The 21,920-nt window shown below is 49.1% G+C and overlaps 1 protein-coding gene across 1 annotated transcript in view; it reads right to left on the reverse strand.

Annotated features, from left to right (window-relative positions):
- Positions 1-1,334: 1,334 nt before the first annotated feature.
- Positions 1,335-21,920, reverse strand: part of LOC134943224 (uncharacterized) — an 86,381-nt gene continuing 65,795 nt past the window's right edge. Inside the window, exons 2-3 of the mRNA XM_063932164.1 lie at positions 2,338-2,747; positions 1,335-2,258 (exon numbers count right to left, since the gene is read on the reverse strand). Coding sequence (XP_063788234.1) covers positions 1,680-2,258; positions 2,338-2,747 — 989 coding nt within the window. The 3' untranslated portion in view covers positions 1,335-1,679. The remainder of the gene's footprint in view (positions 2,259-2,337; positions 2,748-21,920) is intronic.

Raw genomic sequence — 21,920 nt, forward strand, 5'->3', positions numbered from 1 at the left:
TTTCTTGGGGTATTTCTTTTGTTGTGGAACTATAGGTACCAGCAGGCCTTTTAATTCTCTGCATGCTGGTACTTGTGGTTCTCCAAGTACCAGCATGTGGGGAGGCTTGCTGGGACTTGTAGTTCCACAGCAAAAGACAATATTCTTTTTTGACACAATTTTGACTATCAGCCCGGCACCCACCGCCCAGGGGTGCTGGGTACAGCCTCGGGCTTCACCCCTGCCCTTGGGTGCCTGGAGGTGGGGGGGCCCTTTATTTAATGGGTCCCCAACCCCCCAGGGAACCCCGGCCAGGGGTGACTAGTTGGGGGTGTGTGATGCTGCGGCCGCAGGGACCTGTATAAAAGTGTCCCCCGGCTGCGGCATCACCTCCCTGGCTAGTGGAGCCCGGTGCTGGTTTCAAAAATATGGGGGACCCCTACTCTTTGTCCCCCGTATTTTTGGAACCAGGACCGGACCAAGAGCCCGGTGCTGGTTGCTTAAATATGGGGGACCCCTACTCCATTTTTCCCTCATATTTTTGAAACCAGGACCGGCTCAAAGAGCCTGAGGCTGGTTATGTTTTTTGGGGGGACCTGCACATAATTTTTTTTTTTTTTTTTTTAACACTTAACATTTTTACACAGAAGCATGCACGGATCTTACTGGTCTGTGTATGCTTCTGAGTAAGGGGGTCATTCTGACCTGATTGCTTGCTGCAGTTCTCAGCGATCAGGTCAGAATTACGCAGAATGGCCGACAGCTGTCGTGGCCTTGAGATCACCTCTGCCTGATTGACAGGCTGAGGCGGGAGGGGGCGGCACGGCGGCGTTTGGCTGCCGTTTTGTGGGCGCGGTCCGCCCAACGCAGCCGTGGCCAGACTGTGCGGGGGGGCAGGCCGCAGCAGCGTGGCGCTGTGACCCGGCCAACGACTAGTAGCTCCCGCCTAGCACGCAAAAGTTGTGCTGGCTGGGAGTTACTACTGAAGTGCAAAAGCATTGCAGCTGTATGATGCTTTTGCACTTATGTGGGCCTGACATGCGGGGCAGACTAGCCCTGTGCATGGCGGCCCCCTGCATGTCAGTGTGCCTGATCGTAGACCTGCAAAATTATGCAGGGCTACGATCAGGTCTGAATTAGTCTCTAATAAAACATGACCCCAAAAAAACATAAAAAAGATGTGGTTTTTGGCAGTATCCCCCCCACCCCCACCTCAGCAACACTCAACTCCCATCCACCCCCCACCCACCCCAAAAAAAAAAAAAAAAAACACCCCCCCCACCTAAAAATGCTACAGGGCGTTTTTAAAAATACACCACACAGTTTGTTTTTTCGTAAACTTTATAAAAATATTAAATGCCAACGCCAACTCTGGCCAGGATTCATAAGCTGTACCATGAGAACGAGTGCCTTTGGACAGGGACTATGCCAACAGAACAGGAAACGGGCAAATCCGAGTACAGTAGAGGTAAACAGTGCAATTTTGCCTTGGGTGAAGAACATCATCAAATTTTCAAACAGTCTTGAAGGAACACAAGAAGTGCAGTCTTCACAACGATCCGTAGTCCGGGACAGTGAGGACACAAAACCGACGCTGCAGTACTAATGACCTCAATACAGTTCACTTTGAGCAAGAGCGTAGGATAAGGTCACCAGCAGATTTTTCAAACAAAACTAAAAAACCGGGTCCAAAAAACTAATTATAAATGAAAAAAGCGTGGGTCGCCCAGCACAGAGGACTGTGTACTCTGCATGTCAGAGTACATGCCACTGGACGAGGTGCTAGATTGGGGGGAGGGGCTGGGCTGTGTGGCTCCCGACGGAAAAAAATACGGTTGCTGAGGGGGGTTTACCGGCGCATGCTCCATGGGGGGGTTGTTTGGGAAGGGGGGACGGGACAAATTTGGGTGATACCAAGGGTCAGTTGGCACTATCTCACACGCCGACACCAGTGTTTGGCGCCTGCCGCGTGAGACAGTCTCATTGACTAACCGTTGGACGATGAATTTTTGATCATCCGTCATCAGGCGCATTTCCGATGCAATAAAATTGCCAAATTGTTGTTCGGCATCCGGGGGCCTATGCAAAACCTCCTCAGCGCGTTGAAAAAACTGCTGGGAGCCAGAGGGGGTGCTATAGGGTGAAGAAGTGGTCCTCCTTGCCGTGCGCCTCGGTCTTCCTGGGCGCGCCTGTGGGGGTGCCACCGGCTCCGCTACCGGCTCCTCCACTTCTGCCCCTTGGCCTGTGGTAGGCTCCACCTCCAGCTCCGGGGTAGCATCCTGCAATATAAGAAAAACAAAAATTAGGTCTATGTCAAAATTGGTGGGTGGCATATGAAACAAATGTGTGTGTACTTACCAGATCCAGACTCTCCTGGGCCTCCTCTTCGACAAGAACTGGAGACTCTGGATCTAGAGCGTCCCGTGACCTTACCCGCGCCTCTTGCTCTATAATGAACTGAATTTGGTCATAGTACCACAGCGTCGGTTTATAGACCTCATCAGTCCCGGCTCCGGATCGCTGTGAATCTTGCACCTTCTTGCGTTCCTTCACGAACACTGTTCGGAAATTTGAAATTTTTTTCTTCACCCAATTGACATCAACATCAGAGTTTTTGCCTCTACTGTACTCAATAAGCTGCTGATATGCCCGATTCCGCTTGATTCTGTTGGCATAGTCCGGGCTTCTGACACGCCACAGGCACTCGTTCTGACGGTACAGATCAATGAATCCTGACCAGAATTGGCGGTACTCCTCAGATGACATTGCTGGTTGAAAATAAAATAACACAATTAGCCGACAAAATACAACCGTCACATACAAAAAGTCTAAAAATACTATTTATCTATCTATCTATCTATATATCTATCTATATATATATATATATATCTCTATATATATATATATATATATATATATATCTATATATATATATATCTATCTACCCCAATAATGCATCCCTTAATGTGTCGCCAGCATCCCCCCGGCAAGGGGGCGTGTCCTCATTATTTAAATGTGCTGGCCTCATTTTAATGGGCGTGCCTCATCTGAAAAGACTACCTCAAACCCCAGTATTTGACCGTGTACCAACAGATCACGCCCACCATAGGGAAATAAAAATTCAACCATCTTAAGCCCCACACAGTAATGCCCCCTGCACCATATTATGCCACACTCCGCAATGCCCTTGATACATTAAACCCCCACATTATGGCAGGCAAGAGTCCACATTTTATACATTACTGCAGGCAAGTGTCCCCCTTTTTACACATTATGGCAGGCACGTGTCCCCATTTTATACATCAGGGCAGAATGCCCATTTTATACATTACTGCAGGCAATTGTCCCCATTTTATACATCACGGCAGGTAAGAGTCCACTTTTTACCAGTGGCGTGCGGTGAGGTCAGTGGCTAGTGAGGCACTACAGCCATAATGTTCACCGAATCCTGCCGATGACCCCTACCGCTGCCGAGCCAATGCCCACTACTGCCTATGAGCCGATGTGCGCCCACCATCAACTCACCCAGCCCTCTGCCACTAATTTGCATCTCCAGGCCTGCCTGCTCATCATACTAGTAATATATTGTACATTTTTATAGAATAAATAATAATTACTGATTGGGAAGGGAGTGGGAGGAGGACATGAATGCAATGTTGTTGTCCAGGGCTTCCATTAACTAATGGAGAAGGGTCTGAATGTGTTAAAAAAGTAAAAAAAAAATGCGTGGGGTCCCCCCTCCTAAGTATAACCAGCCTCGGGCTCTTTGAGCCAGTCCTGGTTGTTTAAATACTGGGAAAAAATAGGACAGAGGTTCCCCGTATTTCGACAACCAGCACCGGGCTCTTAGTCCGGTCCTGGTTCCAAAAATATGGGGGACAAAAGATGTAGGGGTCCCCCGTATTTTTAAAACCAGCACCGGGCTCCACTAGCCAGGGACATAATGCCACAGCCGGGGGACACATTTATGGAGGTCCCTGCGGCCGTGGCATTACCCCCCAAACTAGTCACCCCTGGCCGTGGTTCCCTGGAGGAGTGGGGACCCCTTAAATCAAGGGGTCACCCCCCCTCCAGGCACCCAAGGACCAGGGGTGAAGCCCGAGGCTGTCCCCCCCCATCCGTGGGCGGTGGATGGGAGGCTGATAGTCATGTGTTTAAAGAAGAGAATATTGTCTTTTGTTGTGGAACTACAAGGCCCAGCAAGCCTCCCCCGCTTGCTGGTACTTGGAGAACCTCAAGTACCAGCATGCAGGGAAATAACGGGGTCGCTGGTACCTGTAGGTCTACAACAAAAAAAATACCCAAATAAAAACACAACTTGCACACCGTGACAGTAAAAATTTATTAAAACACACTTACACACTCACACATACTTACCTACATCCCACGCCGGTCACGTCCACTTGTCCAGTAGAATCCAATAGGGTACCTGTAAAAATGAGAGACAGATTACTTACCTACATCCCACGCCGGTCACGTCCACTTGTCCAGTAGAATCCAATAGGGTAGGGGTACCTGTAAAAAAAAAAAAAAAACTTAACACAACCACAGGAGGGAGAGAGACTAACCTGCTGCTGCTGGGGAGAGCCGCATACACTGCAGGGCCATGCCGCTGCTCCTGTCAGTGGGAGGACGGAGCCGGCGGAGGAGGGGGGAGAGCCGCATGTGGGAGAGCCCCCCCAGTGCCAGATACATTGCCCCACAGTCCCAGATACATTGCTCCCCTAGTGCCAGATACATTGCCCCACAGTGCCAGATACGGTGCCCCCCCAGTGCCAGATACGGTGCACCCCAGTGCCAGAAAAATTGCCCCATAGTGCCAGATACGGTGCCCCTCAGTGCCAGAAAAAAAGCCCCACACTGCCAGATACGGTGCCCCCCTAGTGCCAGATACATTGCCCCCCCAGTGCCAGTATACATTGGCCCACAGTGCCAGATATGCCCCCCCCCCAGTGCCAGTATACATTGCCCCACAGTGCCAGATATGCCCCCCCCAGTGCCAGGTTACGTTGCCCCACAGTGCCAGATATGCCCCCCCTAGTGCCAGTATACATTGCCCCACAGTGCCAGATATGACCCCCAGTGCCAGATACGGTGCCCCTCAGTGCCAGAAAAAAAGCCCCACACTGCCAGATACGGTGCCCCCCTAGTGCCAGATACATTGCCCCCCCAGTGCCAGTATACATTGGCCCACAGTGCCAGATATGCCCCCCCCCCCCAGTGCCAGTATACATTGCCCCACAGTGCCAGATATGCCCCCCCCAGTGCCAGGTTACGTTGCCCCACAGTGCCAGATATGCCCCCCCTAGTGCCAGTATACATTGCCCCACAGTGCCAGATATGACCCCCAGTGCCAGATACGGTGCCCCTCAGTGCCAGAAAAAAAGCCCCACACTGCCAGATACGGTGCCCCCCTAGTGCCAGATACATTGCCCCCCCCAGTGCCAGTATACATTGCCCCACGGTGCCAGATATGCCCCTCAGTGCCAGGTTACATTGCCCCACAGTGCCAGATATGCCCTCCCTAGTGCCAGTATACATTGCCCCACGGTGCCAGATATGCCCCTCAGTGCCAGGTTACATTGCCCCACAGTGCCAGATATGCCCCCCCAGTGCCAGTATACATTGCCCCACGGTGCCAGATATGCCCCTCAGTGCCAGGTTACATTGCCCCACAGTGCCAGATATGCCCCCCCTAGTGCCAGTATACATTGCCCCACGGTGCCAGATATGCCCCTCAGTGCCAGGTTACATTGCCCCACAGTGCCAGATATGCCCCCCCAGTGCCAGTATACATTGCCCCACGGTGCCAGATATGCCCCTCAGTGCCAGGTTACATTGCCCCACAGTGCCAGATATGCCCCCCCAGTGCCAGTATACATTGCCCCACGGTGCCAGATATGCCCCTCAGTGCCAGGTTACATTGCCCCACAGTGCCAGATATGCCCCCCCTAGTGCCAGTATACATTGCCCCACGGTGCCAGATATGCCCCTCAGTGCCAGGTTACATTGCCCCACAGTGCCAGATATGCCCCCCCAGTGCCAGTATACATTGCCCCACGGTGCCAGATATGCCCCTCAGTGCCAGGTTACATTGCCCCACAGTGCCAGATATGCCCCCCCCCAGTGCCAGTAAACATTGTCCCACAGTGCCAGATATGCCCCCCCCAGTGCCAGTTTTGCCCCACAGTGCCAGATATGACCCCCAGTGCCAGGTTACATTGCCCCCCAGTGCCAGATATGACCCCCAGTGCCAGATTACATTGCCCCACAGTGCCAGATATGCCCTCCCCCCCAGTGCCAGTATACATTGCCCCACAGTGCCAGATATGTCCCCCTATGGTGCCAGATATGTCCCCCCCCCCCCCGGTGCCAGATATGCCCCCCGCCCCGGTGCCAGATATGCCCCCCCCCCGGTGCCAGATATGTCCCCCTGCGGTGCCAGATATGTCCCCACCCCGGTGCCAGATATGTCCCCCTGCGGTGCCAGATATGTCCCCCTATGGTGCCCCCCAGTGCTGCCCCCCAACCCCGCTGGATATACTTACGTCTCCTTGGATTTTCTCCTCCACGTGCTGCCGCTGCTGCTGCTTCTTTCTTCCTCCGCGCTGTGAAGAGAATGGACCGGCGGGGAGTGGCCACATGACGCTGATCGGCATCGCAAGCTCATATCGCAAGGTACTAGAAACACTTGCGATATGAACTAGATAGGACACCGATCTAGCAAGGATTGACTTGCCAGCTCGGTCTATCTTTTCTTGCGATGCCGACCTGGCGGGGACGCGCATCGGGATCGGATAAGGATCGCAAGGTGACTTTCAGCTTGCGATCTGCACTATCTTTTCTTCCGATTCTGACTATATAGTCAGAATCGGAAGAAAAAATCGTACCGTGTGTACACACCTTTACCCATACCACTACCAGTAATGTCTGCAGCCTGCACAGCCTGGATACTGAACAACCTGTCTGATTAAGTAACAGCCCTACTGCTCTCACACTCTCATTTACACAATCTACAACCACTGTGTATCCATCTCAGCCTTTCCGCTCCTAACATTATTTCTTAAAATTCTCTTTGCACTGTCTTTTGCCTACATTACACCCCACATTCTCCTTGTTCATTCTATATTACACCCACACCATTCTATTCCTCTGAACACTACTGTACCAAATTATGGCTCCTCGATCCTGTCACATACCAATCCTCACTGCCAGGTCTCACCCCCCAAATTCAAAATCACCCACAAACACTCAGAACCCAGCCAACCTTATCCCTATCTCCCCTGTCCCCTCCCTTCCTTTCTCCTGTGCACTCTGGAATGCTAGATCTATCTGCAACAAGCTGCCAACTATCCATGACCTCTTCATCTCCCACTCTTTTCACCTTCTCGCCATCACTGAAACCTGGCTCTCCTCCTCTGACACCACCTCCCCTGCTGCCCTCTCCTACGGAGGCCTCTCCTTCACCCACACAGTCAGACCTGATGGTCGCCAGGGTGGAGGCGTGGGCATCCTTCTCTCCCCTAACTGCACCTTTCGTGTCATCCCACCTGAACCCTCCCTCACCTTCTCCACCTTCGAGGTCCACACTATCCGCCTCTTCTACCCCATTCACCTCCTTGTGGCAGTGATCTACCGCCCCCCTGGCCACTGTTCACCTTTCCTTGACAACTTTGCTGCCTGTCTTCCCCACTTTCTCTCCTCCGACCTCCCCTCTGTCATCCTCGGTGACTTTAACATCCCTATTGACATCACTAATGCCGCTTCCACTAATCTTCTCGCCCTTTCCACCTCCTTTGGACTTTCTCAATGGACCACCACCCCTACTCACAATCTCGGCCACTCCCTCGACCTTGTCTTCACCCACCGATGTGATCTCTCTGATTTCTCAAACTCTTCCTTCCCTCTCTCTGACCACCATCTGCTTTCTTTTACCCTCTCATCCTCCTTCCTCCTCTCCACGCCCAGACCCACCACCACCAGACGCAATCTCGGGTCTCTCAACCCCACTTTCATGTCCTCCCTCGAAACTTTCCTATCTCCTCTTTCCACTATGACTTGTCCCAACCAGGCAGCCTCCTTCTATAACTCTTCCCTAACCACTGCTCTCGACTCTGTGGCCCCCCTCTCCTCTGTCCCCCTCCGCCGCTCCAAACCCCAACCCTGGCACACCACACTAACACGTTTCTTACAAAAATGCTCACGCTCCGCTGAACGCTCCTGGAGGAAATCACACTCTCTGCCGGACTTCCTCCATTTCAAGTTTATTCTCTCCTCCTACAGCTCTGCTCTTTCCCTCGCCAAGCAATCCTTTTTCCAAGCACTCATCTCTTCTCAGTCCTCCTGTCCACGCCGTCTCTTTGAAACTTTCAACACTCTCCTTCGCCCCCCTCCTCCTCCCCTCCCATCCTCCCTCACTGCCACTGACTTTGCCTCCTTCTTCATCTCCAAAATTGAGGACATCCAACACGACATCTCCCGCCGTCACCCCTCTGCTAGCCCCCTGTATCCCTCCCCTCCATCTATCCCACCCTGTCCTCCTTCTATCCCACTTCAGAAAAGGAAGTCCACTCCCTCATCTTATCCTCCCCCCTCCACCTGCCCCCTGGACCCCCTTCCCTCCTGTCTTCTCCGCTCCCTCTCCCCCACTGCCTGCTCCCACCTTGCTCACCTCTTTAACCTGTCCCTCTCCACCGGCATCTTCCCCTCACCATTCAAACATGCTCTGGTCTCTCCTATTCTCAAAAAACCCAACCTCGACCCCTCATCACCCACTAACTACCGCCCCATCTCTCTTCTCCCTTTCGCCTCCAAATTACTTGAACGACTAATCTACAGCCGTCTCACAAGCTACCTCTCCGACAACTCCATCCTCGATCCACTACAATCTGGCTTTCGCCCACTCCACTCAACTGAGACTGCCCTGGTGAAAGTCACCAATGACCTGCTTTCGGCCAAATCCAAGGGCCACTTCTCTCTGCTCATCCTTCTGGACCTCTCTGCTGCCTTTGACACCGTAGATCATCCTCTCCTCCTCCGCACACTCCAAAACGCTGGCCTCTCTAGCACTGTCCTTGACTGGTTTTCTTCTTACATCACTAACCGCTCCTTCTCTGTGTCTGCCTCCAGCACCACCTCACACCCTTCCATCCTTCCTGTTGGTGTCCCTCAGGGTTCTGTCCTTGGACCCCTTCTGTTCTCCCTGTATACCTCTTCCCTGGGTGCGCTCATTAACTAATTTGGCCTTCAATACCACCTCTATGCTGATGACACACAACTCTACCTCTCATCTCCTGATCTGTCCCCCTCTGTCCTCTCTCAGGTTTCCAGCTGCCTCTCCGCAATCTCCTCCTGGATATCTGAACGCTCTCTAAAGCTCAACATGGACAAAACTGAACTCATCATCTTCCCCCCATCCAGAGCAACACCCCCGACCAATATCTCCATCATTGTTGACAACACCACCATCTCCCCCGTTCCCCAACTCCGCTGCTTGGGCGTCACTCTTGACTCCTCCCTCTCCTTTGCACCCCACATCCAAGCTCTGGCACAATCCTGTCGTTTCCAGCTATGCAACATTGCTCGTATCAGGCCATATCTCTCCCAGAGTGCAACTAAACTCATCATCCACTCACTGGTCATCTCACGACTTGACTACTGCAATGTCCTCCTCACTGGCCTCGCTTGCTCCCATCTTGCTCCCCTCCAATCTGTCCTGAACTCCGCAGCTAGGCTTATCTTACTCTCCCGCCGCACCACATCTGCCACTCCCCTTCGACAAAATCTACACTGGCTCCCATTCCCCTACAGAATCCTCTTCAAACTCCTCACCCTCACATACAAGGCCATCTCTAATTCCACTGCTCCCTACATCTCCAACCTCCTTTCCCTTCATACTCCCTCCCGCCCCCTACGGTCGACTAATGACCGTCGCCTCTCCACCGCCCTGGTCACTGCTTCCCATGCACGAGTTCAGGATTTTGCCCGTGCTGCACCCCTTCAGTGGAACGCACTCCCCCGCTCAATTAGACTCTCCCCGACCTTGCAAAGCTTCAAACGGGCACTAAAAACCCACCTATTCATCAAAGCATACCCTCCCGATGCATAACCCAGTGCTGAAGCCGCGCCTCCACCCCCCTGCCTCATGCCGTGAACATCTCAGCTTTGCTTGCATACTGCCATCAGGCTACCTCCCACTTGCCTGCACCTCTTGTCATCTGTCTGTCGCCTCTCCCCACTAGATTGTTAGCTCTTCAGAGCAGGGCCCTCTATCCTCTTGTTATCTAAGCCCTCGTCTCGACACATTTCACTCGCAGCTCTCCCCTACTCAACGACCATCTTTATCCTGCTAGTAAAGGCTCATCTCCATCTATGGCCACCAGCCTCTAGTAGTACGATGCTCACTCCATCAATACTTACATCTTAGCTGTATTATGTCTTGAAAACGTGTGGTGCTCTGTTATCTGTACTCTATTTCTGTTATTTATTTACTGTAATGCTATGTTTTGTCTCCCTGTACTGTCCTTTGTACGGCGCTGCGAAACACATGTGGCGCCTTATAAATAAAATGTAATAATAATAATAATACATCTATCACACAGCACATCTACCTATAGAACACACACTACATCTATCACACACATCTACCTATACAAATATACACACACTACATCTATCACACAGCACATCTACCTATAGAAACACACACATCCTTTTTCTAGCACAGGGCACCAAAAAGTCTAGTTACAGCGCTGATTATAGCCAATCCCAAACCAGCATTTCCGCAAGTGCAAAGACAATATAGCGATTTCCAGCTATAGTCACGTGCTCTCAGGGTTTCTGGGCAGATTTATTAAACCACCAGACATATGAAGAGCAAAACTGTGAGAACAGCTGAAAAATTGCGTTGTACGAAGGATGAAAGGCTGCTCCTCATTGGCTGGTTATTACATAGGCAGACACCTGTATGAAGGATGAGAGGCTGCTCCTCATTGGCTGGTTATTACGTAGGCAGACACCTGTATGAAGGATGAGAGGCTGCTCTTCATTGGCTGGTTATTACATAGGCAGACACCTGTACGAAGGATGAGAGGCTGCTCCTCATTGGCTGGTTATTACAAGGGCAGGCACCTGTACTAGGGATGAGAGGCTGCTCCTCATTGGCTGGTTATTACGTAGGCAGGCACCTATACGAAGGATGAGAGGCTGCTCTTCATTGGCTGGTTATTACATAGGCAGACACCTGTACGAAGGATGAGAGGCTGCTCCTCATTGGCTGGTTATTGCAAGGGCAGGCACCTGTACTAGGGATGAGAGGCTGCTCCTCATTGGCTGGTTATTACGTAGGCAGGCACCTATACGAAGGATGAGAGGCTGCTCTTCATTGGCTGGTTATTACATAGGCAGACACCTGTACGAAGGATGAGAGGCTGCTCCTCATTGGCTGGTTATTACAAGGGCAGGCACCTGTACTAGGGATGAGAGGCTGCTCACCATTGGCTGGTTATTACATAGGCAGGCACCTGTACGAAGGATGAGAGGCTGCTCCTCACTGGCTGGTTATTACATACAGTAGGCAGGCACCTGTACGAAGGATGAGAGGCTGCTCCCCATTGGCTGGTTATTACATACAGTAGGCAGGCACCTGTACGAAGGATGAGAGGCTGCTCCTCATTGGCTGGTTATTACATAGGCAGACACCTGTACTAGGGATGAGAGGCTGCTCCCCATTGGCTGATTATTACATAGGCAGGCACCTGTATGAAGGATGAGAGGCTGCTCCTCACTGGCTGGTTATTACATACAGTAGGCAGGCACCTGTACGAAGGATGAGAGGCTGCTCCTCATTGGCTGGTTATTACATAGGCAGACACCTGTACGAAGGATGAGAGGCCGCTCCTCATTTGCTGGTTATTACATAGGCCAGCACCTGTACGAGAGATGAGAGGCTGCTCTTCATTGGCTGGTTATTACATAGGCAGGCATCTGTACGAGAGATGAGAGGCTGCTCTTCATTGGCTGGTTATTACATAGGCAGGCACCTGTATGAAGGATGAGAGGCTGCTCCCCATTGGCTGGTTATTACATACAGTAGGCAGGCACCTGTATGAGGGATGAGAGGCTGCTCCTCATTGGCTGGTTATTACATAGGCAGGCACCTGTACGAGGGATGAGAGGCTGCTCCTCATTGGCTTATTATTACATACAGTAGGCAGGCACCTGTACTAGGGATGAGAGGCTGCTCCTCATTGGCTGGTTATTACATAGGCAGGCACCTGTACTAGGGATGAGAGGCTGCTCCTCATTGGCTGGTTATTACATAGGCAGGCACCTGTACGAGGGATGAGAGGCTGCTCCTCATTGGCTGGTTATTACATACAGTAGGCAGGCACCTGTACTAGGGATGAGAGGCTGCTCCTCATTGGCTGGTTATTACATAGGCAGGCACCTGTACGAGGGATGAGAGGCTGCTCCTCATTGGCTGGTTATTACATAGGCAGGCACCTGTACGAGGGATGAGAGGCTGCTTCCCATTGGCTGGTTATTACATAGGCTGGCACTGACCAGTCCGTCATCCTGCGTCGGGGGCTCTGCTGGGCACTGGGCAGGCCTTGTAGTCTCATTGTGTGGTTTTTATTATGCCCAATGGATTATAATGGATCAATACGGAAGAAGAGAAAACTGTAGGGGGCAATCGGAGCCACATATATAGTGCTGGTACTTTATATTATAACACAATGTATGATGCACCAATATTTGAGATTTAGCTATTAGGGGTGAAGTCATTAGCACTATGGGGGCATTGGGTAACAGTAGTAATGACGGTTTCCTATAAACTGCATGTGTTCTATATCACAGTAAATCAGCGGTTTGTTGGTGAAAACCGCTGCTGATATGCCCCATTTGCAAACCGCGGCACAAACCGGTCCTTAGTCATTTTCCCCATTGGCGGGGACGTACTACTTCTGGCCATGAGCGCGTGAATCATTCCCCTTCTTCCTAATCAGCTAAATCTTCATTATGTTCTTGGAATGTGGGAGCTAAGCAGCGGCCGTTGATTGTTATACAACTCCCCACCCCCCTCCCCCTCTTACCCCTGACAGTGGGGTAATACAGCACAGCACTGGTTACAGGAGGACAGAGCACAGCTGAACCCCGAGCAAAATAACACCTGAATGCAGCTCTGAGGCGCGCTGCGGAGTACCGCTCTGCATGACAAAGGCTGATTACTGCCATTGTGCGCAAGTGTTGTAGGATACAATGCTAGTGGACCAGCCACAGAGAGCTGTGCCGGAGGCAGGAGCCAGGCCCGGGAAGCAGGAAATCAGGCTAAAGAAGTACATACTACAGATAGTATAATATATATATGTATATATATATATATATATATATATATATATATATACACATACATACATACATACATACACACACACACACACACACACACACACACACACACACACACACACATACTGTATATTAGCTCAGATTAACAAACTATTGCAATATTCTGGAGCTAACATTCCCTGAATGCAGTTGAATTACAGTTTGGCGTGTAGTTAGGCGAGTGCTGAGCTTGTTGTGTGATTTCCGTGTCATGCGCAGATGTCACACTGACACGCACATAATAAATAAAGAAATAATTACTTCCGTCTTAGCGTCCTGCAGAGGTCAGGCAGCTTTGAAGATGGAAGTTATCGCTGAGGTACGGTAAATAGGCGGTAATACAGTACGTGTATGCAATGATATAGGGGCCTATTCATCAATATTTGCAGGATATATCCACCGAAAAAACAAACAAACAATTTTGTGAGGAGGACCTGGAAGTAGTAAGTATCCCTTGAACGTCTGTACAGGAGATTGTAGCCCCCGGCCTTCCAGGAACGCTATTGTGGCCCCCTGACCCCTACTGCAAATGGCGGCATTGTACAGGAGGGGCACGGCTATGGTAAAGTGATTCCCAGCAACATCACGCCCCCACATCTCCCCTTGGACCTCTCCTCAGAGATCTACTGGAGGGTACACCTACAAGTCACCACCTATGGCTTCAGGATAATGGACATACGTCACATCTCAGTGTCTGGCTCGTCAGAATCCTGGCAGAGGGCAAGCTGGAACTTGTTGTTCCAAAATAGTTAATCGGTTATGCCGGCATACAGATCAGCTGCGTAACACCTAAAGTGGAACGTCATCGCTGCCCATACATTATGAGGCTCATTCGGGTGCGGCTGTTCTTGCTGCTGCTATCTTTTGCCGTACGCAATTGAGACTATAAGCCAATATGGGCAGAAGCTAACCCTGAGCTTAGGGAGGCCCACTGTTGTCGCATCATTTCCGTCCGGTGGTGTACAACTGCTGATACATCGGTATCATCATCGCATGTCAGGTCATGTGGCAGAGTGTGAGTGCCTCTGTAGACGCGCAGTCTGAGCTGCCCACCCGGGAGTCACAGGGCTCTCCAACAGCAAGTAACATTGCAACTGCTAATGTATGCACGCCCAGAAAATACCATCTGAGGGGAACGCCTGCGGCCGATAGCCAGTGGAGAAGTTGCTCCATCAACCAATCGGCAGCTCTGTATCATTTTATAGTATGCAAATTATAGATGTTACTTCAGTTCTGATTGGTTGCCATGAGCAACTTCTCCACTGGCTCACTTCTCTGCTCTCATCACTGTTTAGTAAATGTCCCACAAAGTGCCAGCCAATCAGCTCCTAACTGCCATGTTACAGGCTGGGTTTGAAAGAGACACTTAGGAGCTGATTGGCTGGTACTTTATCTCCATCCAAGGTTTAGTAAATAGACCACTTACCTCCTTTCAGTATTTAACAGCAGTAAGTTTAGCACCAAACTGCTTACGCCATGTATAGATGGCGACCGCGATACAGTCCCCATTTCTGGCAATAGGAACTCAGCAATAGCCTTTTCGGATTTCAGTGTAGCCTCCCAGGTATTGCCGAGTCCCCACAGGTAAAAGTGTCATAATCGGCCGTCGCGCATACGTGTGACACAGCAGCCCTGTCACTGGCAGCGGTAAACTGCCAGCAACAGAGAATAGCGCTGAGGAGGTGGCCGTCACTGGACTGTGCCGGAGAGTTAGTAATGTTACATACCACAACATATTTGTTAGTATCACTGCAATACTAAACAAAATACAGTATGCGGCGGTCAATAAGTACTGCTATTAAATGGGGCCCTAAACCTGCGGACGCCACGAACCAATGGCGACACGTGTGTGGTCAGAAGGAATCAAATGATGATACTGCCATAAATATCAGGTGGCAGAAAACTGCGGGATTTGGTGCAGTCGAAGATTATTAAAGTCAGAAAAGGATAATACATGAGGGAAGAGGGCCCTGCTCGTGAGAGCTTACATTCTAAAGGGGAGGGGCATTCCATGTCATTAGAATTGCAGGCTGTGCGTAGTTTGCTGGAATCATGAATGTGCCCGATCTCAGTCGTATCTTTTGCAGGACAGGGCTGGAGTAAGTGCGCACAAATGAGGACGTCGGGTATCAGATAATGGGACACAGATGGGGTCCGCTTGCAAAGATGCGTACAACGCTGCATTAAATCTCATGCACGCACCGTGGGTACAGCTAGACTTGTGCTCACGGTTTACCCAGCACGCTGTCAAAGTCAGAAAAATGTCTTAATGCACACTGCCATATTTGCACCGCACACTGGTCCGTGCTGCGCGTGCGTACGCTCTCCCGTGGAGGCGCATACCCGCAATAGCGTGCACACGCAGGCGCGGTATGCGCATTTACGGTAGAGTTTATGTGATCGTAGCGTGCGACTCATTCGTTACAGATGTTCACAATTAATGTAGTTTATAGATCATGGTCCCTTTGATAGATTCTGTAAGTTTGGTTAAAGTACAATGTCCCAGAGCTGAGGAATCCCTCCTTATATCGTACGAAGGGTCTAACAGGAATCATACAGCAGTGTTTGGTACCCATCGGAAGAGTATTTAATTAGCAATATTCCGGTGTTGGTTTGGAGCGTATTAATCGCTCGTGCGAATAGTTATGGACATAAGAAGTTTATGTCCATTTCTATTATTTACACATACTCAGGTATGCGGCGGGAAACCCAGTTTCCCACCCACCTGAGCTGTTGGAAATCGTCACAGCCCACCTGTATGAATCACCCTATGACCTTTTGTTATGATACAGGGCCGAATTCCTTCGGCCAATGGACAATGGGATTGTAGGACCAGGAGATTGCATTGTGTGTGGGGCATAAATAGGCAGGCCGACCACATCCAGCTCTCACTCTCTCATCAACGGTTATCTGCTGATAACCGGGAGCTGGATATCGAGGCGCAGGCGATCATACCCTTTGTGCGTAAGTTTTCTCTCCGTTATCATTGTCTTTCTGCGAGCCAATATCTCTCTCTCTCTCTCTCTCTCTCTCTCTCTCTCCCTCTCTCTATCTCTCTCTCTCCTCTTTTCTCTTAAATACTTCATAGTAGTATGGTATTGTATTGCATTTAGGTCAGTGTAGTATTGTCTTTTTGTATTTATTGTTTAGTTCTGTGGTTAGGAAGTCTCTGTTATATTGTAGTGTATCATATGTACTGTTATCCCCTTTTACAAGTATATTAGACATAATACAGTTAATAGGCCTTGGAAACCTAAACCAGTATCAGTGTATTTACTATAGTGTTAAGTGTTCACTTGAGCGTCGGTGACGCTCAAACAGCTTTGTAGGTAGTCAGGTTACACAAGGTTGCATTTACACCCTGTACTCACATTAAGGTATTCTGTGTGTTTCATCGGTATAAGGTTTAATATCAAGGTATAGTGTTGTGAGCGTCTGCACCGCTGGTGACCTCCTCGTGGTCTCTAGCGTATGCTACGTTACAGCGAATCTTTCCCCTAGACATAACCAATAACGTGTCCTGTGATCACTGGGCCGTGAGCGAACGTGACGCTTGAGCGTCTCGCCTACGGCTGAGCGATCGTTACGCAAATAGCGTATCATTACGGTATTTCTTAAGTAAACAGCGTACAGTGTTCTTAGCTTCATAAGGGTTGTTTATACGACAAAGGAATTTTACATTGTCAATTGCGGGCTCGTCCGGTCCTTTTCACATCTGCACTAGGTAGATCAGCAGACATTATCCCTCCAGCAAAGGGTGGGAGGTTGTCTCGCAGTTGCTGACGGGATAAGCGTCTGCTTCGCTTAGGTAAAGAGTGCTGAAGGAATCCGGTAACCGGAAGTAAGAACAAAACGCTTGTGTCTTTTAAAACTGTTTATTTTTCTTTTGTCTTGCGTACGCATACATTTATCTGCATTTCTTTTTCAAATTTCGTATATCACTATTCCTGTTTGCCAATTTTTATAGTTGATAGAAAGTGCTAAAAAGAGATTTGCTGTTATTTAATAGTAGAGGTAATAGTTAAAGTATAGAACAAACACACGGTTTGTCTGAGATACAAGGCAGTCAGTGTGGATTGCGGTAGATGATCAGGGATCATTTACATTGATAAAAATATATATATTGTGTTACGGTGGATCCTTTGCATTGCGTACACGTGTCACTAACAAAGACTAGCGTACGCAATCCGAAAGGCAGGACGCACGCAGCGTACATTACGCAACGTAGCGTCTGGTTACGCCCACGTAGCCCAAGTCACGAAAAGTTGAATTAGCGCAAAGCGATAATTAGCGCAAAAGCGATAAGTAACGCACAGCGGTAGATAACGCGAAGCGGTAAATAACGCAAATCTATTTTTGGAAAAATCTGAAATTTAGTTTAACAGATCCTGCTCCTAATTGGTAACACTCTTGGCCTGAAGACAATTTCTGCGCAGAAATAGATATAGAAACAAAAGTGTACTTGTGTTGAGTGAGTGTGTTTTGTATACAAAAGTTTATATAACTTTAAGGTGGAACCAAAAGGAAAGCCGGGTACTCGTCAAGGGACATACGTGTAAGTGACATATACGGTGGCCAGGGAGGCATCCCTGGTTAAATAATATTTGAGCATTAGAGTATAGCGGACCATAAGGTAACAAGACCAGGAGGTCATAAGGAACAAGACCAGGAGGTCGTAAGGTAAAAGGTCCGCTATAAAAGTCCAGTGGCACAACGCCTGGGGTGTTGGTGCAGAACCCATATAGGCCATAAGCTCTTGCTGAAGGAATCGCGGCCGGAAACATCGATTTCATTGGTCTTTCAGTACATGACAAGTAGTGCTCGTGTACTGAACGATTGGACCGCACGTAATTGTGTGCAGTAGTTAGTAATCTGACCTAATACCATTAGAGTAAAGTGGTCACAAACGCTATTTGTACATTCTGACGTGATTTGTGTAATTTTTTATTTTTGGAAGGGAAGTTCGCTGGTCACTCAGGAACTATCTAACAACCCCACCTTTACTGGAAAGAGTAAGTGTCCTGCGGGTAACCCTCATATGTTCCAGTAAACTGAAGGTTCCATAGGGGCCCTGTATCGAGTACGCCAGCACCACGTCGGTGTGATCAGGTCGTATTGGTCGAGGTGGGCGAGTGAGTGGGGTACTCGGTAAACCGCCACCGCCGGCCTACTGTGGAGTAATTTGGTTGTCTGAAAAGGCTTGCTGAAAACCTTGATACAGAAAATCCAAGGAGGACTAAGCAACACCTACAGACTATGGGGGCCAGTTGCTCAGGTAGGGGGCGATCAACCCTGGTTCAGGTTGATTCTGTGAACCGACCAGTTGGGTCGGCACGATATGTAATGTGTGAAAAATATGGAATTCACACCGAATCTTTATGTGATGAATGGGAGAGAATGACTGTACAAGACAGGGACAAGTTCCCAAGAATAGGTAGCTTCAGTCCAGAGGTGTTACAAAATTTAAGGAGGAGGATATGTCTCGTAAAATCAGCAAAGAGGCGAATTCAGCATCATGATTATTTACAGTTATGGCACCAGGAAGGTGAGATACAGAGAGGTTTGGCTCTGGCGGCGGGATCTGGGGCAGTCAGGAAGTTGATTGCCACAGCTCCTCCTCCACCATACATTGCAGGAGAGAAGTTGATTGCGGAGAGAAACGCACTGGGTTGTAAAACACAAACTCTTAGTAACACTGTAAATGTTAATGATGTTAACCAAATAACTCATGCAAGTATTAACCCGTGCAAGATGTACCCTGTTTTGAACCTTCCTCAGGAGTGTGATCAAGAAGACGATTCAGCAACAATTTCAGCTCTCTCTCTTGCAGCCACCATAGCAGAGACCACAGTAGGCACAGCGACACCCACGAGATTAGTGAAAGCCCCTAGCGGAGGGATAGGTGAGGTCGTGTCAACGGGTAAGTACGGCACCATGCACTACACTGAAACAATTGTACCACAACAAGCTGTAGAATCTACACAGGAAGAGGCTGTTAGAATTGCTCCTGTAAGGGTAATAGCAGTTCCCAATGGAAAAACAGATGTGTCTGGAGCCACTCCCATAAGGAACATTGCCATGTACACTCCATTTTCCAGAATGGAATTAAGAACAATAGTGTCCGAATTTCCTGACCCCAGGAAGGATTTAGTTGCTAGCCAAAAATACATCAGGGATTTAGGTAACACGGTAGAACCCAACAACAAGGATTGGCAGATACTGCTAAGAGCTTGTTTACCTTCCAATGTTGATGCAACTCAGTTTTTAGCTGATTGTGCATTGGATAAAGATGTACCGCTTACAGACGTGTACAACAAGGATAATGTAAAAAGGATAAATCTACAGCTAAAAGAGTATTTCCCTGCCGTTGTTAAATGGAATAAAATATTTTCCATTAAGCAAAAGGAGTCCGAAACGGCAACAGAATATTTTCACCGGGCACTATTAGAAATGGCAAAGTACACTGGTATAGAGGACATTAAGACCAACCCAAACCATCGAGAAGTAGCAGTATCTGTACTGATGGATGGTTTGAAAGAAACATTAAAAGCTAGGGTACAGACCACGCAGCCATGTTGGCGAGGTCTGTCAGTGTCCACCTTGAGAGAGGCTGCTATTGATCACGACAGAAATATCACTAGGCACAGGGAGTCGCAAAGTGATAAGTTGATGTCCGTAAGTATACAGGCGCTGACCACAAGGCAGCCTGCGTATGTACCACCGAATCCTGTGGGTAAGGCAAGTGTAATAACATGTTTTTCTTGTAACAAACCAGGACACTTTGCACGAGACTGTAGAGTAAGAAATGTACAAAGATCTTTTCAACCCCCTAGACAACAACACAACACACGACATTGGGAGCAGGGTCCACAGAGGCGGAGTTTTGAGCCACATACAGGGGAAACAAAAAGATATCCCCCGAACAGAGATTGGCATGCCTCTGGTAGTTCCCAGCTAACTCCCTCACAAGTAGTTGCTGCCAGCGGGATTCAGGGAGGTCAGCATACCCAATAGGGGTGTGGCCATACCTGTAATCTGCAACCAGTTAAATTGATTGCCAGTCTTGGAAGCGAACCAGAGATTGCAATCAATGTAGCCGGTAAAACTTTAAACTTTCTTGTAGACACAGGGGCGGCCAAGTCAGTGATCAATTCGACAGTGGGCATGAGAACCACTGGTAGGACAGTTCCAGCCATAGGAGTAACAGGAGTAGTCCAGCACTACCCTGTTAGCAAACCAGCCGAGATTACAATAGGGCCTTTGCATACCAAGCATTCCTTTTTGCTGGCTGCATCTGCACCAACTAATCTCCTGGGTAGAGACTTACTATGTAAAATGGGTTGCGTCATTTATTGTACTCCTGAAGGTGTATTCTTGGACATCCCTGAGAATCACGCTCAGGAAGTACGAGACATGTTAGACTCCCCATCAAAATTAATGTCACATTCCATTATGACAAATAGGAACCCATCCCAAGTAGAAGAGATGACATCTCAGATACCAGAGTCGCTTTGGACAAAAGATGGACAGGACACTGGATTAATGGCAAATGTAGCTCCAGTAGTAGTACAAGTAAAAGATGGTAGGATAGCTCCAAAAATCCCACAGTATCCTCTGAAGCCAGAGGTGGAGTTAGGAGTTTTCCCGGTAATAGAGCGCTTGCTACAACAGGGCATTCTAGTAAGAACGTCCAGCACAGCAAATAGTCCCATCTTCCCTGTTAAAAAGAGTGGGGGGAGGGGTTACAGGCTAGTGCAGGATCTAAGGGGGATTAACAAAATAGTTGAGAGTCAGTTCCCCGTAGTGCCTAATCCAGCTGTCATCCTAATGCAAATTCCTCCCACTGCCAAATTTTTCACTGTTATTGACCTCTGCTCCGCTTTCTTTTCGGTACCTCTGCACCCTGACAGCCAATATTTGTTTGCATTCACATACAGAGGAGTCCAATACACGTGGACTCGGTTACCCCAAGGTTTCATAGATAGTCCAAGTATATTTTCTCAGGCTTTGCATGATTGTTTACAGTCTTTCCAACCGGAAAGTGGATCAGTGTTGATACAGTACGTGGATGATCTACTACTGTGTTCTGATTCATTGGAGGCATCCCTGAAGGATACGAAACAGCTCCTGTTTCATCTTTCAGACACAGGTCACAAGGTCTCCAAAGACAAGTTGCAATTATGCCAAGCTAAGGTAAAATACTTGGGACACTGTCTAACACAAGGACTGAGACACCTGACCGCTGATAGAATCCAAGCCATTAGAGACATGACACTGCCACAAACCCAGCAACAGATCAGGACGTTTTTAGGAATGTGTGGGTATTGCCGTAATTGGATCCCAGGGTTTTCCATATTGGCGCTACCTTTGCAGGAAATGGTCTCTTCAAACAAACCTGATCGGATTTCGCATACAGACGAATCTGAAACAGCATTTGAGAGACTCAAACAGTGCCTAACGCAGGCACCAGCACTAGGTATGCCAGACTATGGGAAACCCTTTGAACTATACGGAACAGAAAGTGCTGGGTGCGCAGCAGGTGTACTAACACA

The sequence above is a fragment of the Pseudophryne corroboree genome, chromosome 7, assembly GCF_028390025.1.
Source record: "Pseudophryne corroboree isolate aPseCor3 chromosome 7, aPseCor3.hap2, whole genome shotgun sequence".
NCBI lineage: Eukaryota > Metazoa > Chordata > Amphibia > Anura > Myobatrachidae > Pseudophryne > Pseudophryne corroboree.